This window comes from Eretmochelys imbricata, chromosome 2 (assembly GCF_965152235.1).
Source record: "Eretmochelys imbricata isolate rEreImb1 chromosome 2, rEreImb1.hap1, whole genome shotgun sequence".
Lineage (NCBI taxonomy): Eukaryota > Metazoa > Chordata > Testudines > Cheloniidae > Eretmochelys > Eretmochelys imbricata.
In genome coordinates, this window is record NC_135573.1 from 68,844,300 (window position 1) to 68,871,174 (window position 26,875).

Consider the following 26,875-nt stretch of genomic DNA (forward strand, 5'->3'; position numbering starts at 1 on the left):
ATTGGATTGTGGACCTAGGCTTGGTCCCTCTGGAAGCGATATAGGGGATGGAGCTGTTTCTGTTGACTGTGAACCGCTCTCCGCTGGTGCACTAGGTTGGGATTCAGGCTCCGGCTGAGCCTCTTGTGTAGGGTTATCGGCTGCTGCCAGTTCAGGTTCGGTGGGACCCTCTGGTGTTGAGGTTGCAAGTACTGGATTCAGTGCTGGCACGGGGTCTGGTGTTGGTTGTTCGGCTGGTTCCGGTTCTGGGACTGGTTCCGTCTGGGTCTCTGGGACTGGATCCACTACTGCTGTTGCAGACATTGGCCTGGGGTCCGGGTCCATCACCTCTGACTGGGTCCTGATAGAAGTTTCCGGAACAGAGCTAGGCCTCACAGCTTGTTTAGCCCGGCTGCGGGTGACCATTCCCACCCTCTTGGCCTGCTTCACATGATTGGCCAAGTCTTCCCCCAACAGCATGGGGATGGGATAATCATCATAGACTGCAAAAGTCCACATTCCTGACCAGCCCTTGTACTGGACAGGCAACTTGGCTGTAGGCAAATTGAAAGAGTTGGACTTGAAGGGTTGAATCGTCACTTGGATCTCTGGGTTGATTAAATTGGGGTCCACTAAGGAAGCATGGATAGCCGACACTTGTGCTCCGGTGTCCCTCCACGCGGTGACCTTCTTCCCGCCCACACTCACAGTTTCCCTCCGCTCCAAGGGTATCTGGGAGGTATCTGGGCCTGTGGACCTCTGGTGTGATTCCGGTGCAATGAACTGTAATCTGTTGGGGTTCTTGGGGCAGTTGGCCTTTACATGCCCCAGCTCGTTACATTTAAAACATCGTCCAGCTGACGGGTCACTGGGGCGAGGAGGGTTGCTGGAGAACGGGGTGGCAGGACGATAAGGGGTCTGGAGGGTTCTTTGGGAGGTAGGTGGGGCCTTGGGCGGCCCCCGGTAATAGGGTGTGGTCTGGGGTGGTCCCTTCTGGTCTCCGCTCCAACTGCGACCAGTTTTCTTCTTCTCTGCCACCTCCACCCATCTGGCTCCAATCTCTCCTGCCTCGATTACAGTTTTGGGTTTCCCATCTAGGATGTATCTTTCTATTTCCTCAGGAACACCCTCTAAGAATTGTTCCATTTGCATTAGGAAGGGCAAATTTACTGGAGATTCAACACTTGCTCCTGATATCCAGGCATCCCAATGTTTCACAATGTGGTAGGCATGTCGGGTAAATGACATGTCTGGTTTCCACCTTAGGGCTCTGAACCTCCGACGAGACTGCTCGGGTGTTATCCCCATTCTGACTCTCGCCTTGGATTTAAACAGTTCATACTTGTTCATGTGTTCTTTAGGCATTTCAGCTGCCACCTCAGCTAAGGGTCCACTGAGCTGCAGCCTCAGCTCTACCATGTATTGGTCAGTAGAGATGTTGTACCCAAGGCAGGCCCTTTCGAAGTTTTCTAGGAAGGCCTCAGTATCATCGCCTGCCTTGTAGGTGGGGAACTTTCTGGGATGGGAAGTGGTACTTGGAGAAGGATTACTAGGGTTTGTTGGGATATTCTGCTGAGCCTTTATCTTCTCCATCTCCTCCACATACTTCCTCTCTTTTTCCTTCTCCTCCAGTTCTTTGTCCCTCGCTTCCATAGCTCTCCTGTGAGCAGCCGCTTGGTGTTGTTCTGCTTCTCTCGCTGCCTCCCTTTCTTGTTCCTTCTTCAGCCGCATGAGTTCTATCTGTCTTTCATGTTCCCTTTGTCTTTCCTCAGCCTGAAATTTGGCTAATTCGAGCTGTAGTCGAGCCGCGGATTTTGCCATTCTAACCTCTCTGTTTTTAACTAACTTTACACCCGAGGTTTAGAAATAAACAAACAAAACTTGGCTGTAAAATTTTGCTGTGCTGGAATAGAATACCTATTCTCTGATAGTGATTGTCAGCCTACAGAAAAAGACAATTCCCTTGTCTCTGCTCTGGGCCCAAATTAAAGCAAAAAACCTCCAACTACTTGGAAACCTGCTTACCCAGCCCAAAGAAAAAAAAATTCCCTTTCAAACCTGTGCTCCTTGTAAATCAAAAAAAATCAAAATCCTAAAAAAAACACCCTGCCACTTTTGTCTCCAGGCAAATGGGTAGAGCACACCCCCCCTATTTACTTTTTGGAAGAAAAGAAAAAAAAAAAAACTCTGGGTTGGAAGACTGTGAATTTCCCTGCAGGAGTTAAGTACCCTGCCTCCAGGCAAAGAAAACCTGCAATTCACAAAGATAATCCCCTTTTGTCTCTGCTTGGCCACAAAGCACGGAAAACCCAAGCTGCTTTCAGTTTCAAAGCTGCTTCAAAGCCACAGGAAAAAAAAATTCCTTTTTAAAATCTGTATTTCTAGTTCAAAAAATCTCAACTGGATCTCAAAATGATTTCAGGTTAATCCCACCACTATGCCACCATGTCAAGGTTCCTCCCCCACTCTGAACTCTAGGGTACAGATGTGGGGACCTGCATGAAAAACCTCCTAAGCTTATCTTTACCAGCTTAGGTCAAAACTTCCCCAAGGTACAAAGTATTCCACCCGTGGTCCTTGGAATGGCCGCTACCACCACCAAACTAATACTGGTTACTGGGGAAGAGCTGTTTGGACGCGTCTTTCCCCCCAAAATACTTCCCAAAACCCTGCACCCCACTTCCTGGACAAGGTTTGGTAAAAAGCCTCACCAATTTACCTAGGTGACTACAGACCCAGACCCTTGGATCTTAAGAACAATGAACAATCCTCCCAACACTTGCACCCCCCCTTTCCTGGGAAATGTTGGATAAAAAGCCTCACCAATTTGCATAGGTGACCACAGACCCAAACCCTTGGATCTGAGAACAATGAAAAAACATTCAGTTTTTTACAAGAAGACTTTTAATAGAAAATAGAAGTAAATAGAAATGAAGAAATCCCCCCTGTAAAATCAGGATGGTAGATATCTTACAGGGTAATTAGATTAGAAAACATAGAGAACCCCTCTAGGCAAAACCTTAAGTTACAAAAAAAGGTACACAGACAGAAATAGTTATTCTATTCAGCACAATTCTTTTCTCAGCCATTTAAAGAAATCATAATCTAACACATACCTAGCTAGATTACTTACTAAAAGTTCTAAGACTCCATTCCTGGTCTATCCCTGGCCAAGCACAGCATACAGACAGACACAGACCCTTTGTTTCTCTCCCTCCTCCCAGCTTTTGAAAGTATCTTGTCTCCTCATTGGTCATTTTGGTCAGGTGCCAGCGAGGTTACCTTTAGCTTCTTAACCCTTTACAGGTGAGAGGAGCTTTCCCCTGGCCAGGAGGGATTTCAAAGGGGTTTACCCTTCCCTTTATATTTATGACAGATATGTATGGCCAGCTTCAGCCCTGCTGAGGCATAGAGATGCAAATTGCACCTCCCTGTGCCAGCCTGGCATGTTGAGCCCCTTAGGAATTCATGCTGGCAAGGGAAGTCATTGCTGGAACTGTTGCTTTTTTGGGTAATCCACTGGTTTCTTCAGTTTCAACCAGGTCTTTGCACAGTAATCCCACAGGGAGAGGGGCTGAAGCAAGGCTACAATGAGTCAGATCATCCCTTGGCCACCCAGGCCATGCCCCATCTACAGTAAGCACCACTCTCTTTGAGGGCTGCACAGGCTGCCCCTAGAGCCTGATGGAAGGGAGATTGTGACCACCACCTTATATCACAGTGCCTCCCTGGTAGACTTTCCTCCACCTGGGCCCTGCTGTACTTGAGTAGAAGGCAGATAAGCCAGGGGTGAATCTGTCCCAAGCTGAGAGAAGGCAGCGGTGCATATGTAACATCGATAGATCCCAGCCATCAGTGGGCAGGATCGAACCTGGAACCTCTGGAGCTTACTGCATGAGCCTCTTCAGCATGAGCTAAAAGACAACTGGCTCTTAGCAAAAGCTGCAAAGCAGACTCATTTTATCTCTTTCTCTCTAAGTGGTCTCGGTGCCACTAGATGGGACAGAGCACCACACCCAGGAGGTGTGTGGGTTACACACAGTTGCAGGCTTTCTGCTGCAGGGTGCTGAGCACGCAGGAAGCTATTCTGAATACTGTGATTTATTTTAATTGTTGCCCATGGTTGTATCTTTTCTTGACTATTGTTTCCAAAGAAAGGTTAATGTATCAGTGATCAGAGAGTTGGGAGTTTCCCAGGAAATTAATCAGTGGTTAACAGATTGAAGGCCTCTTAGGCATCTGCGACTGCTTGTTCTCAAGCGTTTACTTTTCATTCCTTCCACAGTCTAGTGTCCTGGCCAAACCAACCTAATTGCATTTTCTCTCAATTTGGTAAATTCATTTCCATCTGCTCACTCCAGAGTCAGAAGAAATGTTTGTCTAACACTTTAGCTCCCTTGGACATTTGCTTATTAAAAAATGGCTACGTTAGAAAAGAAACTAGTTGCAAATATCAATTGGTTGATGTATAATGCGATGGTGGTTGTGGTAGTGGCTTTATATTTATATTTGTCTTTTGTCCAAATCTGGAAGTTCTCCCATCATGTCTTTCAGTCCTTATTCAGACAAATCTGCCACGAACATCAGTGGAAGCTCTGGGTGCTTAGCACCTCTGAAAATCAGTCGGTTATTTAGGTGCTTCATTTTAGATACCCAGGATTGAAAATTTTTGCCTTTGTACCTACCCTGCATGGCCACATATAAAAAGATGCATTTATTTAGTTGTTATGTACCGTTCACTGTGTTAACGTCAGTGGATTGTATTATCTGTATGTTATGTTTATTAGCTATGGCCCTTTTCTTTTGAAAAGTCAGTCTGCAGCTTGTTAAATGAACCAGGAAGGGGAAGTGGAAAGGCTGTTTCTCAACAAAGAATCAAAATTCTCTCTGTCTTCTAAAAAATCAATGTAACGAAGGCTTTCATTTTCATGTTAGCTGCCAGTGCATGAGCACTTTGTTAACTTTAACAAATGAAGCCGAATCAGCCTTAATGCCACCCTCCCAACAAACCTCTGGCACTGTGATGCACAGAAGAAATGCTAGCTGCAAAAGTGGGGAAATCAAACCTGCAGTGACTTCTGCACAAAGAATCAAGAACTTTTAAAACAGACACTATATTGTAAGAGTGAAAACTTTAAATCAAAAGACAATACAGGAGGCTACATCTTCTTATGTAAGCAATCTAGGTAATTGTTATTGTTTTGTAGATATTGCTCTCTGATTTTCTAACATCAGTGCTGTATGTTCTCAGGACTGATAAGGACATACCACTTTGCTAGATGTAGCAGTTGCTTAAATTATTTTACTGAGGGAATGCACAGAGATCATGGAAATGTCATGGTCTCTTAGCTTACTTACTTTGCTTGTCTTTCAGTAGCTTGCTATAGAGTTTGCCAGCCTGCTTGATTTGTTTCTTCAGTAACTTCAGAGTCCACCTGGCAAATGGCATTGTCGCTGCCATTTATAAACAGGGCTGTGACAGGCCACTATCAGAAGCACTTGGATCACTGGCATTGCTGCAGCCTGGAGAAGACTGCAGGCCCATCTGTAGGCAGTTTGCTGGGAGATTATGAGCACTGATAATCACTGGGCTCACAATATAACTGGGAGGATATAAGCGGAAGGAACAGGAAGCAAGGAGGAGCTCAGAGGGTGAGTCTGGCTGAGGAGTGAAGGCTGTGGGGAAACCTCTCCATGCTCTAAGCCTGCATTACACTGCGATACTTTGTAATGAATGAATTAATGAATGAATAAATAAATAAATACATGGTGAAACCTGGTGTGTATTCATGACTGTGAGACCACCCATACTGGCCAGGCAGTGGAGTCCACTGGGTAGCAACAGAGGTGCCTGTGATACGGACTAATATTAATCTGCCAGGAGTCTGTGGACTACCTGTGATCATTTTCACCCCATCAGCAGAAATTTGAAGGAGGAGAAGGGACAATGTAAAATCTGAAGAATTTCTGGGGAGAAATTCTTCTGTATTTTCTATTTGTTTTTATATATTTATCTGCCCAATATGCTTGCGTGGCACAAGAAGAGCCAATCTAAAAATATCTGTTCGCTGAACTGCTTTCACGGCTGCTGAACCACATTCTGTGCAACACCCGTAAACTCCTGCAATACCCCAGAGCATCTCATGAACCACACTGCCGGAGATTAGCTCCATTTATCTGACTGCAACATAAACAATATTGTGGTACACTATATCTTGCCTCTTCTCTTATTCTGCATTATTCTGAGACTCATGAGGCATGGGGGCAGGGAGGTCGGGGGAGAGAAAAAAAAAAGAAAATCATCCCTGCTACCCTACTTGGTTTGAGAGAGACTATCTATGATCTGCGGATACTCCGTAGCTTGGTGTAGCTGCAGGCAGAACCCTTGCCTTAGGTAGCTCGTGGATATCTGTGTTGTAGCCCATTTGCTGGTATATAGAATGAATACTTCATTTATAGAAAGTAGAGTGGCAACCTGACTGAAAAGTGCCGAGATTCAACTAGTGCTCAGGAGACCTGCTTAACAATGATGATCAGCTCAGTTTCAAATACCCCTGTTTGAGGAGAAGGCAATGGGGAAGATGATGGCTGAGCAGCATTAGCCATATCCAGATAGAGGGAGATTCTCTGGGTTTCAAGAGTGGCTTATTATCTCTCAACTATTTTGATGTGGTGACCTTTGCTTTCAGACAGACCTCAGCACAGTGTCCATGCCTCTGTGACCTTGAGGTAAGGCTGGATTACTACAATGCCTTTTTCTGATGACTTCTCTTGGAACTCACTTGCAGGCTGCAATTACTGAAGAATGTGACATCTTAACTGCTCAAGGGCCTTCACTTGTGAGAATCAGTAACACCAGTGTGCTGCCATCTGCACTGCTTGTCTGTTATTCTGTGAGCGTGTTTAGTGTTTAGAGCCTTAAATACAGTCTGCAAGAGGGTGTATACCTGTCATACTATGATCTGCAGTACCAACTGAGATCAACAGAGTTGAAACTGCTGGGTGCAGATTTGAGAGGTCAGAACAAAGGTTTTCTCCATCAAGGGTCTGTGGCTCTGGGGAGTTCTCTCTACTTTGACATACACCCAGATACTGCACATGAATGGATACCTGTGGGTTGAGTTCAAGACCTCCTTCCTAACTCCTTTGTTCGGTTAACCTCCCACAAGACTTGGTCTCTCATATCATTCAACAGCTATATGGCATAGCTGATTAGATAACACAGGCTGAAATGTCACCAGTACTCAGATGAAACACAGCTCTACATCTCCTTTACATCAAATAGTACCATCTCCTGGCTTTCTCCATGCCCAGCTGAAATCAGCACTTGGATGAAGAACAGATGGCTAACGATGAATCCAGCAAGATGGAAGTGTTGCTGATAGGCCAAGGGAGACTTTTCAAAAAACTTGCTTCCTCTTTAACACTCCCATTATTGAGAACATCTGCCCTCAGACTGACTAATCAGCTTTTGTGTCCTTCTGGACTCCTCAATGCTACCGAAGGCTCAGATAGGCATGAGATAAAAAACACCTCACTACCTTATTGGCTGGCCAAAAGATTGTGCCACATCCTGTCAGACACATGAATGCATGCTTGATTATTGCAATGGAATACATCTCAGAATGAAGTCACAAAGCCTGGTAAAACTCAGACTAGCACAAAAAACAGTAGTCCATCTGCTTAGCAACACAGGCAGCCATGAACACATCTCCTTGATGCTCCAATATGAATGGAAAGCTTACTGAATGCAGCGTCCACTTCAAGGTCTCTGGTGTGATAATCAAAGCTCTCCATGGGAATAACTCTAACTACCTGAGAAATTGCCTCTCCATCCATGAAAGCTCCATTCCACTAGAACAATGCAACTGTTGAGCAATTGGGGAGACTTTGAAAGCATGACACCAAACTTGCTGAAGTTGGACCTAGATTTAGCCTATGGGGCATACCCCACAAAAGATAAGTAACCACAGAAGTAACCATTTTCAAAACTAAATGCAAAGCTCAGTTCTTTGACTTTATTTTCCCTCACTAAGATTTTCAGATACAGACACCAACTCACCCATCACGCTAACCCACAAATGTAAATCGAACACCTATGAACTCATCAAGTTATTTCTCCTTAAAGCTGGCAAGGAAGAAAAAAAGAGGTTATTTATAGTGTTAAATACTTGAGCTCCTAGAATGATAGGCGCTATATCTGTGGATAGGTAAGTAGACAGACAGATTTCTAATATTCAGATTTCATTAACTCAGCCAATTTTATTCAACCAAATGAAGATACTGCATTTAACTACACTGACCAATTTTATAGCTTAAGTCTAAATTATTTCTGGATTCTCTTGGAAAAACCCTTCTGAACTCTGACCTGAAACTGTTTCCACTGTCACTTCACAATACATTTTTCAACTCACTGATGCTTGTTGGGGGAGCTATCCCTATGTATTAAATGACAGTGGCATTGGGTAAACAAACCATTTCTTGAAATCTGTTCTCAGAGGAATTTCTGACTGATTTCAGGACTGAATAATAGAAATGGGAAGAAAACCAAAAATGGTTTGTGTGAAGTATCTCCTTTGCTCAATTCATTTGAAAAGACATAGCAGGTCACCTTTATAGAGCATCGTCAGCCAAGTTCTGTGCATTTCCCCCAATACCTGAGACTTTACATAAATGATTACTGTCTAAGGAAACTAATTTGCTTCATTTATTTGTTCACTTTATATTGAAACTGAGTTTAATTTAAATGTCAAAGTTCTGGGAGGAGAATATAGAGTGTTTCTCACCTTTGGTGGATGCCTTCTGCAAATTACCATTTTCTAAAATAAATAAACAAATAAAAAAGCTTTATCTTAAGTAGCTTTATCAGCAAATAAGTATGTCTAAATTTATAATCACATTCACAAAGAATTTTCATATTCTCAGCCATAACTAGTCATTTGATATCTAGAATATTGTTATAATGCAAATTCTCTGTACTGGAATACTTACTTTTAGCAATTAGCTCTCGCTCAGTCTTCCCATCATCCTGGTACTCATCTAACCATCTTTCATTGTAAAGAGATAATAATTAGAGTTACGGCAGTTAGTAATTAATCTTTTTATGAGGAAGCTCAGCATTTCCCCTCCTTTCACCAATGTTTTTTGTGCATCTCTTGTCAAGCTAAGTCTTGTAAACACTTACTGGGCCAAATTCTCAGCTGGTATGAATTGGCACAGCTGCGCTCATTCAATGAAACCATGCCAACTTATACCACAGGCAGTGGGATTACTCATGGTGTTAGCACTACACCTGGTAGTTACTAGTAAGTATTGGCAGGTTCCTTAGATTCTAAGCTCTACGAGGCTTCTAGAGATTCTATGGACCGGGCAGCTATGAAGTTGAATTTCACCTCAATTTTGCCCTTCACTGTACATTACAGAATTTAAGGTCTTAACCCTAAACTTGACGTGCTACAAAAATACCCCCACATACTTCTTCAACTGATCCCCCTATCACACATTAGAATGTTTTACAGCCATTACATGGGTTCTCTTTTTTAAAAATACTGGTAATCATTATATGCTTCCAACTTAGTGGCTCCCTTTTGCTGTATCCTTTGTTTAAATCTAAACAACTGCAATTCATTCTACTCTCCATATACAAAGTAACTATGTGAATAAATCTCTTGTGCATAGAGAGAAGACGAGACTCCATTATGTTTAAACTATTGTTGCAATAAATACCTTAATTAACCTTTGTGAATTATCTTTTAATCCCCTCCAAGGAAGCAAAAGATCACTAACCATTTTTAAAAATAGACAGGAAACTTTGGTTCACTGTTGGCACTTACTACAGGCAAAGAATTACAGAGCCCCTCTAGTTCTATAGATAATGTCTCTAACCTTTTTCTAGTGCTCAATAAGTTCTTTTTGACACGGCAGTTTTATGGCAAGTCCACAGTCTTAGTCAAGTATTCCTCCCTGAGGAGGAATCTTATAAAATCTCTCTGAATTACAGAAGCAATTGTCTACTCTTCAAATAATCAACTTTAATGTAAACCAAACTAATTAAACAGCCTCATAGATAAAAAACTAATCATTACAATAATAGTTTTAGAGAAGAAAATAGTTATTAGCTAACAATTTGCAGGATTTTTGCAAATTGAATTTTTTGTTTAAGCTAGAGGGCAATTTTCACTTAAAAACAGACAATGTTTCCTTTCTTAACTGAATTTCTAATTGATCATCAAGATTGTAAGACAACCCCCACCCTAAAAATGATTGAGCTGACATGAACAACTATTTTGTAGCCAAATGTGTATATACTTCGAGTATTTGGAAAGCCTGTACTGCAACGCATAATCTGCTTGATTTTAAAATATGCTTCTCTGAATCATTTCTATATTGTTAGATATAGCTATAATACACACATTCACATATATTCATCTATAACTCTGTCTGCTGCAAAACTATCTAAAGTTCATATGGCGGTTGCTTCAACATACAAACTGCTGAAGGCTAGGTTGTTGTCTAGGGTGGCAAAATATCTGGAGCAAAAGAATGTTTAGTGGTGACTGGAGGCTGAGAGAGTTGGATATTTTTCAATTTTGCCTACAGCAGCAAAATTCTAGAGCCAGCATTGAGACAGGGAAATAGACCTTTGATAAGTGAGCAGAAACATTTTAACCATCCTCCAAGACAATATAAACTAATTTTTTTTTTTGCATCTAGATATAAAGTTCTCTTCAAAGTTTTCCAATATATTAGGTTCATGCTAATGACCTTTAGTGACTGGGAAATGCAAAATGAACTGGCCTAAATCCGTATGATTGGAAACTTTTAATGTAGTATCTTTTAAGGAGCAGAGAATTGAAACATTATTTAGTTTTATATGGTATGTACGTGCAAGGTAAAGGAAAAACTATTGCACTTTTCACCCACAGAACATTTGGCTTTTGACCTTTTTCATCTTACTCCATGCCCTTCCATGCTGATCCAGCAGCCTTTTCTGCATGGCTTGGAGCAGTGAATTCTGTTCACCCCTTACTCCCTGGAAGACTGCTGGGCGGGATTCATATATTCGGGCTTTGTGCAGGCAGCAACGTGGTTTTTTTAAGTGTTTGGCTCCTGTCTTGCAATGTTTTCCTTAAGCTGCTTGCAGTATAACAAACTATAGTTCTGATTTCCCATGAATGGCATACCTGTTACAGGGAAACACAACTTCTTGGTCATCGTCTTCCTCTTTAAATTTGACAACAACCTTATCAAGGAACCATCCATTGCCTGGGTTGAAATGACAAAAGTTTACTTGCAAGCTTGTATTTTTGTGGAGGAAAAAAATAATATCTTTAAGAGAAAAGTTGAAACAACTGTTTTCCCAACAGCAGATCTCATTAGGTCAAAACTCAGCTAAAGAAGTGAAAACATTAACCTAATACTCTCACAAGATTCCCATTCTACTACTAAGGCACAATATTCCTGTGCATGGGCAAGAGACTATTTTGATTCCAGCAGAGTATTCTTTGTGTGGAGACAGGAGTGTACCAGCATCTGTAAACTGCCACCCCCACTTCCACTTCAATCTATGCTCTTCTATTCCTTTTGTTCAGGTTCACATGTGGGGACAACATTCTGCTTGTGCAATTTACCATGATTCACTGTAAGAACCAGAAACCTTGGTCCTTTGGGAATGAAGTACATGACATTATGAATTTGGAGAGCATTGGATTAATATATAACATCCTCATTCATGTGTGTTCTTACAATAGCCTTATACGGTCTCTGAAAAATATAAGCTTTCAATCTTGAAAAAAGTTCAATAAAAATCACTTTAAATAAACCACCAAGGCAAAGTATGGTGTAAAAACTGAATGACCATTAGATTGACTGGAAAAAAAAATATTGAACAGAAGGGGTTCTTCTACTGAGGTGAAAACCTCTTCACTAAGCCTTTCAAATTTGTGTTTTCTTTAAGCCTTGGTTTCAAGGGCACATTTTAGTTCAGCTTTTTCCTTCTATGAAGAGAGCAAAGTGCGCTCTTAACTAAACTTCTTAAAAGTTATTAAGCCCAGCGTAATCACATAACTTACATTTACGTAACACTTCGATTGTGAAAGATCCAAGCATTTAACAGATTATTCATATAGCGTTCACTTACCTATCACTGAACTGCACCAAACTACCACTCACCAACCACCACTCTCTGGGGCAGAACACAGCAGCCATTCTCTACCAGCAATATCAAACTAGTGACTAGCACACTTTCTGGGCAAGATACACACAGTAACCATCATTATAAAGAGAGGAATTGAGTAATAAGTTAGTCAACTGAAAACACAGGACGGATTTAGGTAGGCTGAATATAATTCCGTAATTTAGAATTTGGCCATGATGCCCTGGTTAACACTAGCATTCTTGCAAAAAGGACAAAAAGTATGTTCAAGACCTTGTTTTCATATTTGATCCAAAAGATATTTCCCACGGGATAGTGGGCAGGGCATGGCCCAGTACTGACTCAGAGGGAAGAATGCTACCTATTGAATTATCAGAACACCTCGAGGTGCACCAGGTTTTTTCTTAGGCAATGCCCGTTCCAGCGAAGCATTAGGAGCAGAAGGAAATTATTACTTTAAAAGAAAGTGTAAATGATTTGAAGCCATCAGATTGTGCATAATGCAAGATTAAGTAACTGTGCAAACTTATTATTGTTTGCAGCGCTGTTGTAGCCATGTTGGTCCCAGGATATTCGAGAGACAAGGTGGATTAAGTAATATCTTTTATTGGACCTGACAAAGAGCTCTAAGTAGCTCAAAAGCTTGTCTCTTTCACCAACAGAAGTTGGTCCAATAAAAGATATTTCATTCAGCTTGTCAAACTTATTAATATAACCCTTATCCTCCTCCCCACCTTCCCTCCAATTGCTTGTTAGATTTACCCATTGCATCTGGTCATTAATTAGATTGTAAACTCTTTGGAGCAAGGACCATATGTTTACACAGAGCCTAAAACAATGCAATCTGATCCTCAATTATGAGTATTGACTAGGTTTGACCCAGCTTAGCTAAGGAGATCCAATCTGATTCTAGTCTGCAAATACTTTACTGTAGCCACTTCAAAATGTCAGCTCTGTTCTTTTACACTATGCCAGTGATTCTCAACTGTATTTCAGATTGATACTGATATCAGGGCCCTGCAGGAGGCTCTCTTCTTATCCACAGATATGATCAACGCTACTCTCATTTTGTTTGAGACCATGCAGAGTATATATAATGCCATCCGCAGGAACAATCCCACACTGCCCAGTACACACGAAGCAAATGGCCTAGTGCTGCCAGATTTTCTCTGTGTCCTCCTCACCGCTAGGATGTTGTTATTATGGTTCTCTGAGGGTCTGTCTACACTACGAAATTAGGTCGAATTTATAGAAGTTTTTTTTTAGAAATCGATTTTATACAGCTGATTGTGTGTGTCCCCACTTAAGACCATTAAAGACCATTAAGTCAGTCGAGTGCGTCCACAGTACCGAGAGTAGCGTTGACTTCCGGAGCGTTGCACTGTGGGTAGCTATCCCACAGTTCCCGCAGTCTCCACTGCAACACTGGAATTCTGGGTTGAGATCCCAATGCCTGATGGGGCAAAAGCATTGCTGCGGGTGGTTCTGGGTACATGTTGTCAGCCTCCCCTCTCCATGAAAGCAATGGTAGACAATCATTTTGCGCCTTTTTCCTGGGTTACCCGTGCAGACGCCGTACCATGGCAAGCGTGGAGCCCACTCAGCTCACCGTCACCGTACGTGTCCTGGGTGTTGGCAGACGCGGTACTGCATTGCTACACAGCAGCAGCTCATTGGCTTCTGGCAGCAGATGGTGCAGTACGACTGGTAGGCGTCGTCGGCATCGTCTCCTGGGTGCTCTTGGCCGAGCTCAGTGAGGTCAGTCAGGAGTGCCTGGGCAGACATGGGAGTGACTCCAAGTCATTCTCTTCTTAAGTTTCATCTCATGGAGATTCAGTCTGCCTGGAAACGACGACAGCTACAGTCTTATTGCACCGTCTGCTGGCAAGCACCCAGGAGACGACGACAGCTAGCAGTCGTAGTGCACCATCTGCTGCCAGCCTACCCCTTGCTCCCCCTCCCTCTCTCTGTGAAAGCAACGGCCGACAATAGTTTCGCACCTTTTTCCATGCGGGTGCCGTATTGCTGTCAGCATCGTCATCCACCCGCCGCTTCCGCTGCCACTCTGCTCTCCTGCAGATGCCATACCATGGCAAGCATGGAGCCCGCTCAGATCACCGCGGCAGTTATGAGCGTTGTAAACACCAATCGCGTTATCCAGCAGTATATTCAGAACCAGAACCTGCAAAAGCAGGCGGTGACGGCAGCATGGTGACGAGAGTGATGAGGACATGGACACAGACTTCTCTCAAAGTACGGGCCCCGGCAATTTGGACATCATCGTGGTAATGGGAAAGGTTCATGCTGTGGAATGCCAATTCTGGGCCCAGGAAACAAGCACAGAGTGGTGGGACCGCATAGTGTTGCAGGTCTGGGACGATTCCCGGTGGCTCCGAAACTTTCGCATGCGTAAGGGCACTTTCATGGAATTTTGTGACTTGCTTTCTCCTGTCCTGAAGCACAAGAATACCAAGATGAGAGCAGCCCTCACAGTTCACAAGCGAGTGGCGATAGCCCTGTGGAAGCTTGCAATGCCAGACAGCTACCCATCAGTCGGGAATCAATTTGGAGTGGGCAAATCTACTATGGGGGCCGCTGTGATCCAAGTAGCCAAAGCAAACACTGAGCTGCTGTTATCAAGGATAGTGAGTCTGGGAAATGTGCAGGTCACAGTGGATGGCTTTGCTGCAATGGGATTCTCTAACTGTGGTGCAATAGACAGAAGCCATATCCCTATCTTGTCACCGGAGCACCAAGGCAGCGAGTACATAAACTGAACGGGGTACTTTTCAATGGTGCTGCAAGCACTGGTGGATCACAAGGGATGTTTCACCAACATCAACATGTGATGGCTGGGAAAGGTACATGACGCTCTTATCTTCAGGAACTCTGGTCTGTTTCAACAGTTGCAGGAAGGGACTTTCTTCCCAGACCAGAAAATAACCATTGGAGATGTTGAAATGCCAATAGTTATCCTTGGGGACCCAGCCTACCCCTTAATGCCATGGCTCATGAAGCCGTACACAGGCACCCTGGACAGTAGTCAGGAGCTGTTCAACTACAGGCTGAGCAAGTGCAGAATGGTGGTAGAATGTGCATTTGGACGTTTAAAAGTGCACTGGCTCAGTTTACTGACTCGCTTAGACCTCAGGGAAACCAATATTCCCATTGTTATTACTGCTTGCTGTGCGCTCCACAATATCTGTGAGAGTAAGGGGGAGATGTGGGAGGTTGAGGCAAATCGCTTGGCCGCTGTTTACGCACAGCCAGACACCAGGGTGGTAAGAAGAGCACAGCAGGGCGCGCTGCACATCAGAGAAGCTTTGAAAACCAGTTTCATGACTGGCCAGGCTATGGTGTAAAAGCTCTGTTTGTTTCTTCTTGATGAAAACCCGCCCCCTTAGTTCACTCTACTTCCCTGTAAGCCCTCCCCCTTCGATCACTGCTTGCAGAGGCAATAAAGTCATTGTTATTTCAAAGTCATGCATTCTTTATAAATTCTTCACACAAATAAGGGGATAACTGTCAAGGTAGCCCTGGAGGGGTGCGGGAGGAGGGAAGCACCAGGTGGGGTGGGGGAGGAGGGAAGGACAAGGCCACACTGCACTTTAAAACTTATTGAATGCCAGCTTTCTGTTGCTTGGGCAGTACTCTGGGGTGGAGTACTTGGGTGCCCAGAGGCCCCCCCCACCACCGCGTTCTTGGGCGTATGGGTGAGGAGGCTATGGAACTTGGGGAGGAGGGCGGTTGGTTACACAGGGGCTGTAGTGGTGGTCTGTGCTCCTGCCTTTGCTGCAACTCAACTGTTCGCCGGAGCATATCAGTTTGATCCTCCAGCAGCCTCAGCATTGTCTCCTGCCTTCTGTCAGCAAGCTGACACCATCTATCATCTTCAACCCGCCACCTATCGTCTTCAAGCTGCCACCTGTCCTCGCATTCATATATTGCTTTCCTGGACTCTGACATTGCTTGCCTTCACACATTCTGCTGGGATCTTTCAGTATGGGAGGACTGCATGAGCTCAGAGAACATTTCATCGCGAGTGCATTTTTTTCGCCTTCTAATCTTCGCTAGCCTCTGGGACGGAGATGATAGTGTGAACATTGAAACATTTGCAGCTGCGGGAGGGAAAAGAGAGAGAGTAGGAGTTTAAAAGACACATTTTAGAGAACAATGGGTAGACTCTTTCACGGTGAACTTTGCTGTTAACATTACATAGCACATGTGCTTTCGGTACAAGGTCGCATTTTGCCTCTTATATTGAGGGTCTGCCGGTTTGGTGTGAGAGATCACACACGCAGGGCTGGGCAACAGAATTCGGCTTGCAGGCAGCCATGGTAAGCCACAATCTTTTGGCTTCTTTCACCTTCATAACATGTGGGAATGGTTTCAAACAGCAGTGCCCTCATTTCCCACACCAAGCAGCCATTGGGTTGGCCATTTAAAATGGGTTGGCAATTTAAAAGGAGGGGCTGCAGTTTTCAGGTTAATGTGCAGCACAAACCCAACTAACCCCCCGCCAATTCTCTGGGATGATGCCTTCACCCCTCCCCCCACCGCGTGGCTAATAGCGGGGAAGATTTCTGTTCAGCCACAGGCACACAGCCCAGCAGGAACGGCCACCTCTGAATGTCCCCTTAATAAAATTACCCTATTTCAACCAGGTGACCATGAGAGCTTTATGGAGATGGCCCTGGAGGATTTCCGCTCCATCCCCAGACATGTTAACAGACTTTTCCAGTAGCTGGACTGGCCGCGAATGCATCCCAAGTCTTCAGGGCAAATTAATCATTAAACATGCTTGTTTTTAAACCATGTATTATATTTACAAAGGTACACTCACCAGAGGTCCCTTCTCTGCCTGGCAGGTCCAGGAGCACACCTTGGGTGGGTTTGGGGAGTACTGGCTCCAGATCCAGGATGAGAAACAGTCCCTGGCTCTCCAGGAAAACGGTTTCTCTGCTTGCTTGCTGTGCGCTATCTTCAACCTCCTTCTCCTCCTCATCATCTTCCTCGTCCCCAAAATGCTCATCTCTGTTGCGTGATAATCCATTGACGGAGTCAAAGCACAGGGGTGGGGTAGTGGTGGCTGCACCCCCGAGAATGGCATGAAGGTCATCATAGAAGCGGCATGTCTGGGGCTCTGACCCCAAGCAGCCATTTGCCCCTCTGTTTTTTTTGTAGGCTTGCCTGAGCTCCTTAAGTTTCACGCAGCACTGTTGCAGGTCCCTGTTATAGCCTCTGTCCTTCATGCCCTTAGAGATTTTTTCAAATATTTGGGTATTTCGTCTTTTGAAATGGAGTTCTGATAGCACGGATATGTCTCCCCATACAGCAATCAGATCCCATACCTCCCGTTCAGTCCACGCTGGAGCTTTTTTGTGATTCTGGGACTCCATCATGGTCACCTCTGCTGATGAGATCTGCACTCACCTGGAGTTGTCATGCTGGCCAAACAGGAAATGGGATTCAAAAGTTCACGGGCCTTTTCCTGTCTACCTGGCCAGTACATCTGAGTTGAGAGCGCTGTCCAAAGCGGTCACAATGGAGCACTGTGGGATAGCTCCTTGAGGCCAATACCGTCGAATTGCAACCACACTACCCCAAATTCGACCCGGCAAGGTTGATTTCAGCGCTGATCCCCTCATCGGGGGAGGAGTACAGAAATCGATTTTAAGAGCCCTTTAAATTAAAAAAAATGGCTTCGTCGTGTGGACCGGTGCAGGGTTAAATCGATCTAACGCTGCTAAATTCAACCTAAACTCGTAGTGTAGACCAGGGCTGAGATTCCACTTGGTGGCAAAGTGGCAGTCAAAGCACGGCTCTAACTTTATTCCTGTATCTCATTTTCATTCACTATCTACTGAAGAATCATTTTATCTAGCTCTGTATGAGTTACCCTTGTGAATTCTTCTTTGGTACTTTGTATGACAAATAAATAGCACTCTGTTATAAATCAGCTTGAAAACCAACAGCTAACTGATGTTATTTGATACTAAATCCCAGTTGCCTTTTGCTGCCCATTATCATAGCTTTCCATAATCCCACCAATGTGACTAGTCTGCGGGATTAAGTACTTGTGTGTCTTTTTTATTCTTCTCACTGCAAGGTCTTTTGTAACACTTTGTATGAAGGATGTTATGTGTACAAATAAAGAGTATTGTGTTGTAAGATAGCTCACAAAACAGATTAGTCACTAGAAAATTAACTCCTACCTGGACCAGTTCCACCATGGCTAATAACAAGTTTCCTCAGGTCTCTTAGTGATACAGCCTTTATGAAGAAGATATCCACCTGCAGAATCATCAAAATGAGATTGATAAAGGACTTGATCATGTAGGTCCTTGCATGATGTTCAGGGGCATGGACAAGATTGTTGCTTCCAGATGTATCTTAACACTTAACCCTCTGTTCTGAGTGGTAGCAAGGAGGGTAAAAAAGGGCAAAGTATGGCTGGGGAATGGTTATTTTTCAGGACATTTGGCATAAGCATGATTCACCATATTAATGAGATATTTAGCAATGAGTTCCCCTCTTGGGTTGTACACCTACTGCTGATGAACAGAGAAAGAGGATGCAAAGTAGTGTTCTCATTCATGCAGGATCAGGTTTTGCTGAACTTCCTGTGCTGATCATTGCTTTTTATTTGGTGCCTATAGCTACGATGCTGCACATGTCCGAGGCAGGTTCAAGCACAAACTGCTTGAAGTAACATTAATATATAAATAAAGGTGGTTGTTTACTGCAATCAGAGTTGTGATGACAGATGTGTAGACATACCTGAGCTAGCATTGATTGAGCTAGCTCGAATAACAAGAGCCACAGAGCAGCACAAGTGGGAGCATGGGCCGTACAACTCCACCTGGGAATGGCTAGCCTGTGGCTAGCCTGTGCTGCCATAGCTTCACTGCTGTTGTTATTCAAGCTAGCTAGATCAAAGCTAGCGTGGGTATGTCTACATGTGCTGTAGTCACACCTCTGATTGCAGTGTTGACATATCCTTAGCAGCACAGAACTGGCGTGGCCAGCTCTATACTACCTCCTCTAAAGCCTACTGTTTAGTATATTGTTTCAGCACGCCCCCAGTGTGGGGAGTGTGTCGGGGGCAGTGGCAGAATGTAACTTGATTCTTAGAATCATATTCACCTCATCATAACCCCGTGATCCTACACTACCATAACTACACTACCATAGAATCCCATTAACCTCATTAACTACACTACCATCAGGTAGTTATGGTAGTGAACCTCACCATAACCCCGTGATCTACGTGTCCGATCAAAACTAAACAGAGCATGAATTCTGAATATCCAGTACTCACAGTAAACTATTCATTCAGAATCTACAGGCCAAAAATTATTAAATAAATTAACTCTGTGAATAATTTTGAATAAATATCTGAGAAAACTGAACTGCTCAAGGATAAATGTGGAAACAGAAAATATCTACATATGTTGAAAAAACTATTTGCTATAAATAATTTGCTAGCATTGATCAGTTTTGCACATTTTTTCCTTTACCTGTCCATGCTGAAACTTGACTTTATTATTCTTAGCTCTATGGAGCTTTCGCTTGCCAGAATCTCCTTTTGTTCCAATGAGGGTGGCGTATACATTAGAATCTGTTTCAGCACCAAGTTTAGACCCAGTATATACATGGAGTTCATAAACCACCACTAGAAAAGGACAAACATTTGCATTATTTTTCTTTCTTATGTATGAATATATGAACTTTTCCTTCTATAGCTGGCCAGAGGATGGCACACCTTCTGACCTGTTTGTAATCAGCCACAGCAATCCATATATTCATCACTTCCAGGCTCAATCTGTAATACTCTGTACCTAAACATGAGACTACTGACCTTAAAAAGTTACAGTTTGTTCTGAACAAAGCAGCCCAACTGCTAAAAAAACAGGCCATCAAGTGTGCGTTCCCCAATGCCCTATTTTCTTCACTCTCTCCCTGCTGAATACTAGGCCAAATACGAAGTTTCAGTACTATTTTTCAAAGCCCTTTTTGGGATTGGCTTAAGTTACCTGGGGACTTTTTCACTCTGCATGATCATGACCTCAGACAAAGATCTATGTTCCACTGGAAACCTGGGACTGTCATCAACAAGAGTGAAATTAGTGCATGAAAAACACAGAATTTCACCCCAAGAAGAGATCAGGATGATCATGAATCTCATGCAAAACCCACTTCTTGACTCAGCCTTCCCACAATAACATCACAAAAGCAAAGCAAACAAAAAACACGTGTAGTCTCTGCTGACGAGACAGGAGAAAGTAATATATGTGACGTGTGCACTTCAATAATTTTGGGATTTGACCAAATATCATGATAATGCCACCTTATGAGAACTCACACATACATGCATATGCACATTGTCTGTACTAGGAAATCAGATTGACCATGGTCAACTAAAGGCGGTAAACTCTATTTACAGTAGGTGCTTTAGAGTTATTTTATTTAGATATTTTGAAATGCAGTAATATTATCATAATTGTCCAAATAGTACTAAAACTTCTGTTTCAAAATAATTATTTCCAGAAATTACATACTACTGTATTCTTCTACACTTTTCAGTTATTAGGGGTTTTTAATATATATATATATACATATATATTTGCTACTAGTTACATCTTAGTGGAATTTATCCATGCAGTGTTTCTATTCTAATCACAGCTGGTCATAGTTCTGCTACCTAGTAGACAATAGGAGAGATTACTGTTCCAGTAATGGAAATTTTTAATAGCTCTCTGGAAAGAAGAAAAGTTCTGGGGGAGCACGGGAATATACATTTAAGCACAATCTTTAAGAAAGGGACAGAGTAGAAACCAGAAACATATAACAAACTACTTTGACCTTGGTATTAAACAATATACAATAAGCATAAATTAAAGATACTACTATTATTAAACTACTAGTCTTACTTCTAATAATAATGTGACATTTTATAGAACTTTTCGTGAAAAAGGGTCCCAAAACACTTACACACACACACACAAATCACTTCACCCATCATGGAAATGTAGCCCTTTCTAGGGTGGAATACAGTGGTTCCTTAACAGTATAGAACACTTCAGAAGAATTTAGGGCAGGAAGTTAAAAATACCAACATGTGTATTTGTAGCTGCAAAGGGAATTTAGGTATTAGAATTTGGCCATGACACTTAGAATAGTACCTGTAACTCTTGCAAAAAGTGCCATAGGATTTTTAATTACCTTGAACTGGAGTCTAAGCCAAACAACAGCATCTCCAAGTCCAACACTCGACCACCAAATAGGGTGTAGGATAAATGTGAAATTATAGAATTCGAGTTAGCTTATGTTTGGCTCAGGAAATATGTGTGTGTGACTAGCAAGGAGAAGGAAGGCCTTGAAAATAATAAAAGTCATAAGGCCAAAGGGAAAGAAGCAAGGAGCCAATCAATATGGGTCTTTGCATCCTGGGGTTTAGCCCATTTGATTAAATGCTTATCAATGTTTTGTTATTGTTTGGATGTGCTATTATTATGCTTACTATTTTGGCTTTTTAGGCGTGTTTAGAGCAATCGTATAAGTACCATTTGGCCTTTAGATTTAATAAAGGCATTTATAATTAAATTAGTGTTTGTGGTTTCCCATATTAATATTAATAATTTCAGATATTATTAATAATTCCAACATAGGACATTGGTTCAGTGCTGGCTCAGAGGGAAGAGTGCCATCTCCTGAATCGCAATCGCTACTTCCTGCAACATCATGGCTTTCCTGGGAGCTCCACCATCATGTTACGAAGACGAAGCCTACTTCATGAATGACATATAAGACCTCATCCAGACAAATACATAATGGAGAAATTTTCACTTCATTTCAAAATGATTTTAGCACAATACCTTATAGCATATTAATAGGAAACTGTTCAGGTGATGGAGGGCAGAACGTAATGGTAGACCACTATACTGGGGAAATGGTAGATCACTATACAGGACCACTATACAGGGGGGAAAAGCAACTTGTAAAGAGCAACAGTGATCGGTATTCTACACAATACTTTTTGGGTCAAATTTACCCAAAAGCATCTATGGGTTAGATTCTGCCATTCTTACTTATATTGAGAAAGCAGATCTCCTGGACTATTTGTGGAGGAAGGTACTACATGTAGTTAGTTAGAGTGGTGGAATCTGGCCCAAAGACTGAACTTACAGTTTTGCACCCTAACCATTCACACCCAAAATGCTGAAAATGCAAACCACTTGCAGGTGCTAACAAAAGGATGCAGACTTCTAACTACATAATTGTGCCAGCAAATTAGGCAAACGTCTATATTATTTGCATCTGCAAGTAATTTGCATTCTTAAAACTGCAAAGGCAAATAACTGGCACACAGTTTTAGCAGCCTATTTGAAAAGTAAGCCCTTCAATAACAAATGACTCACAGGAACAAAGTACAAACAAGTTACTTTGGGGGTGACATCAAACTGAATGAGCAAATGCAGGATGTACAGGAAGAGAATTAGAAAGAATTGCAGTATAGCACAGGAATATGAGCAGATCAATGGCTCATATATTAAATGTATTAAGTAAAACTGTAAAACCATGAGATAACTAGAGAGAATATAATAAGGGTTGAATATAACTTTTCAGTGGATACCTGTCTGAATATTCCACTTAGAGTAAGAAAGATGTGTATATTGAGTAAATATAAAGCCAAAACAAAATCTCTTCACCTCTTTGTAATAGACCTTCATCTCAACATCTAGAGAGTTTTGGCTCTGGTTATATACAGACTATCTACTCTGTCTAATTTAGAATGGAAGCTCTAAACTCTTGGGGCAGAGACAATGTCTTACTCTAGGTTTTGTACACGCTAACAATGCTCAGTAAATAATATTCTTATAGTAAAGTTAGTAATGGAATGCATGTTTTGATTAACTGATATACATGTTATGGTGTATTTGATAGAAAGATCTCCATAGAGAATGTCAAGCAGAGATGATCTCATCAAAGAATCCAACCAGGGATAACTACAGCAATTCCATCCAGGTGGTCCCATTGAGTGGATTGTGAATAGTAAGCGTCCTTTTGCCCAGATGGAGACTCGCACAGACACCAGCTCCAATGGACACTGGCTATAGTCAGACCTACTCAAGTTCCTTTGTGTTATGGAGCAGCTGGGTAAAAGGGGATGTTAATGCTCAAGCCCACCTGAGCTAAATTTGAGAACAATGAGGATCATGTGACTCTGTGATAAGGGGTATAGCAGACATGGATCCAGGGGAGAGACACGATACTGCAGTGATTTATTGAAAGCTGGAAACCTAGGGCCAGAAAAGGAAGCTGCTTTTATCTACAGGCTGGACACAATGGCACCTTAGCTGCAATTTCTAAAAGTGAAATTGCCTGTGTGTAGTTTTGCTGTTTATTTGGCCATGTCTGTTCAAGGTAAACTGGACTTGTTTGCATACTATAGATCAGTGGTCCCCAAACTGGCCCAGGCTCCCTAGGGGAGCAGAGAGGAACGCTTGGCGGGGGGGAGAGACATATGGGGGGGGGATCTGGGCCAGCCCCCATGGGAGACAGGGAGGGAGCGCCACGCTTCCAGCCCCTCTCTGCCCCTAGATCAGCTCTGCCCCCAGATCAGCTCTGCCCCCAGCCTCGCTCCTCTCCCAGTCCAGTTCAGCCCCCAGTCCTGCTCTGCCTCCAGGTCAGATCTGCCCCCAGTCCCACTCCACTCCCAACCCTGCTCCACCCCCAGCTCTGGTTGTGCTCCACCCCCGGCCCAACTCTACCTTCATTCCCTCTCTGCCCCAAACCATCTCCACCTCTAGCCCCTGCTCCTCCCCCATCCCCAGTTCCACCCCAGCTCCGTCTTCAGCCCGTGCTCTGCTGCTGAAGAAGCCTTGGTTGTGCAATAATGGAGGGGGGGGCGCAGCCATATTCCATTAATGGTAAGGCGAGGCAGGGGGCGACAGGAAAAGTTTGCACACCACTGCTGTAAATAAATAACTTACACTAGGAGATATCCCAAATCTTTGCATCATTAGCTTCTCTTCCTGACATTCTCCAAAGATCCAAATCTGCTGCTACTAGTCAGCAAAGGGCCAACAATATAACACATTTAAAATTGCTACCTTTTTCACATTGCCGTATAATGTCAGTCATAAAACTATCATAATTAGAGCCTGATGGGCTTGGCTCCCCAGTCTAGTGCAGCAGTTTAATTCCAGTGTAATTCCATTGATTTCAGTGTAGTTATGCCAGCAAAAAACTGTTGTAACAGAGTAGAGGATCAGGCCTTTGTAAAAAAAAGCAGAGGAAATATTGGAAAATACACTCTAAGCAGAACCATTGAATGCAAGCCAATAGACATTACTTTAACATTATGAGAGGGATTTGTTAAACTGAGTTTAGACTGCTGAATCTAATATGAGGGCATTAAAAGGATAGAAAAAGGTCTAGAAAAGGGCAACATGATTTAGGAGGATTAATTAATACAGAATGGTTGGAAAAACGAGGATAGCACTTGCTACTAAACTGACCTTTTGGAAAATATACGATTGAAATCTTCAAGTAGCTATATAAGGATTCTTTAAATAAGCTCTAAAATCAAATGGAAAACCCCAGGACCTAAGGTCATGGACTGAAAAATTGAAACAAGGGAGGTAAAATGCTTTCATGCAGAGGACGGTGAACTTCTGAGAGCCTCCATCAAAGACAGATGTAAAAGCAGGTACAATAGACATGTTCAAAAAAGAACCTAATGGTTACTTAACATTAAAGACTATTACCGGAGTTCAGTGAGGAGAGACAGCACTTAGGTACCTAGTTTGTACCTTTTCAGGCCATAACAATTCAGTGTTTTGCTAACTATTGAGATTTTATCATGCACCTTGTGTTATCTGGTGTTTTTCTTAAAGTCCCAGGTCCTGGAGTCCAGTGATTACATGAGGAACTGAGTTATCATTTAAAAAATAAGTAATCTATCTCCTATGATTGTGGCAAAAAAGCTTGAAAGGTGATCAAAGTGCATTATAATGTCTCAATAACACCTGTCAGGGATGGTCTAGATAATACTTAGTCCTGCCATGAGTGCAGGGGACTGGACTAGATGAGCTACCAAGGTCCCTTCCAGTGCTACACTTCTATGAAAAAAAACAGAGAATCCAAACTGGATTATTTTTTAACATCTAATGATTGGTGAAGGGGGGCGGGAGGGTTTGACTCATGGTTTTTGAGTTATGTGGGATTGGCAATACTGTTTGATCTCAGGTGATCAATGAGAGTCATTATGGTCCCCATCCTGCAAGCACTCTGCATGCGGAACTCCTATTTACTTCAAAGGGATTTACCTGCATGGATGGCTTGCAAACTCAAACCCTAGAGGTCAACATTATTTGTCAGTTTTGCCCACTGTATATATTTAAAAGTGTTGCAGCCAGTTTTGTTTGAAAGACTAAATTGATGTTGACATCTTAACATGTTTGGGAAGGTGGAAGAGGCATATCTGATAGTATTAAAATGGAAGAATAAGAAACTAAAAGTCACAGCTCTGTAACTGTTTGTCTTTTCTCTCCAAATACTATACTTCATCATTTCAAACTCAACACTGTTCAGAGTAACTCTATTATCAGAGTTTTAAAATGGTCGCCCTCACTAGTTTAGAATCCTAGCTAATAGCAGATGAATTTAAGATGAAGTATAACTTACATTTTGTTCACTCGGTCTGCATATGAGATAAGCTTTTTTCAACATTTACAGTTGTTGTGTGATCATAATGACACAAATTGCCCAAATTATTTTCAGATCAGGTAGCTGCTATTAGTTTACATAGCTGCTATTTCATGTGAAATTTTCAGCAGACTCAACGATTGTTCCCCAAAAGCTGTAATTTCCCCACTATCTGGCAAGTGATAAATGCAAACATTATGGCATGGAGACATTTTAGTCATGACTCCTCTTCCACTTCTTCATAATTTTCTCTGGTATTTTATTTCCTTGATTTGAACTGATACTGTAAAACATACCTGAAAACATACCAGGCAAACACTGTATGCAAAAATTATGCTGAGAGTTTAAGTATTGGAGGTTTAGGCCCCAATGCACTACTCATACGCATAAAGTGATTAATGCATAAATGTTTGCAAGATCAAGGCCATAGACTGATATTAAAGTTGCCCACTAACTGTACCTGTGGCCACAATACTCACTGTAACCAGTGATGAGCTGCCAAAATTTTAATAACCAGTTCCCTCCTCACCCTACGAGGGGGTCGTGGACCACCCCTGCCCCCCGGAACTCCTACCCATCCAACCCCCCATGTTCCTTGATGCCCTCCCCCGGGACCCCTACCCCATCCACCCCCCTCCCCTGTTCCCTGACTGCCCCCAGAACTGGGCAGGAGGGTCTCGTGGGCCACTGTAGTGGGTGCCCACCGCGCCCCGCCCCTAAGAGCCAGAGGGACCTGCCGGGGGCGAGGTGGGGAGTCCCGGCAGTGCTTACCTGGGGCGGCTCCCAGGAAGATTCCGGCAGGTCCCTCTGGCTCCTAGAGGCAGGGTAGCGTAGCTGTGGGGGGAATTGGGGGAGTGGCTGCTCCCCCCACTGATCACATCAAAAGTGGTGCCTTAGGCACTGACTCCCTGGGTGCTCCGGGGCTGGAGCACCCACGGGGAAAATTTGGTGGATGCAGAGCACCCACCGGCAGCTCCCCGCCCTGTGCCTGGCCCCAGCTCACCTCCACTCCACCTCTGCCTCCTCCCC

The 26,875-nt window shown here is 43.1% G+C and overlaps 1 protein-coding gene across 1 annotated transcript in view; it reads right to left on the reverse strand.

The window, feature by feature from the left end:
* The window catches only part of RP1 (RP1 axonemal microtubule associated), a 291,326-nt gene that overhangs the window by 126,076 nt on the left and 138,375 nt on the right, over positions 1 to 26,875 (reverse strand). The window contains exons 26-30 of the mRNA XM_077809001.1: positions 19,654 to 19,808; positions 18,349 to 18,427; positions 11,163 to 11,244; positions 8,971 to 9,026; positions 8,766 to 8,798 (exon numbers count right to left, since the gene is read on the reverse strand). Coding sequence (XP_077665127.1) covers positions 8,766 to 8,798; positions 8,971 to 9,026; positions 11,163 to 11,244; positions 18,349 to 18,427; positions 19,654 to 19,808 — 405 coding nt within the window. The remainder of the gene's footprint in view (positions 1 to 8,765; positions 8,799 to 8,970; positions 9,027 to 11,162; positions 11,245 to 18,348; positions 18,428 to 19,653; positions 19,809 to 26,875) is intronic.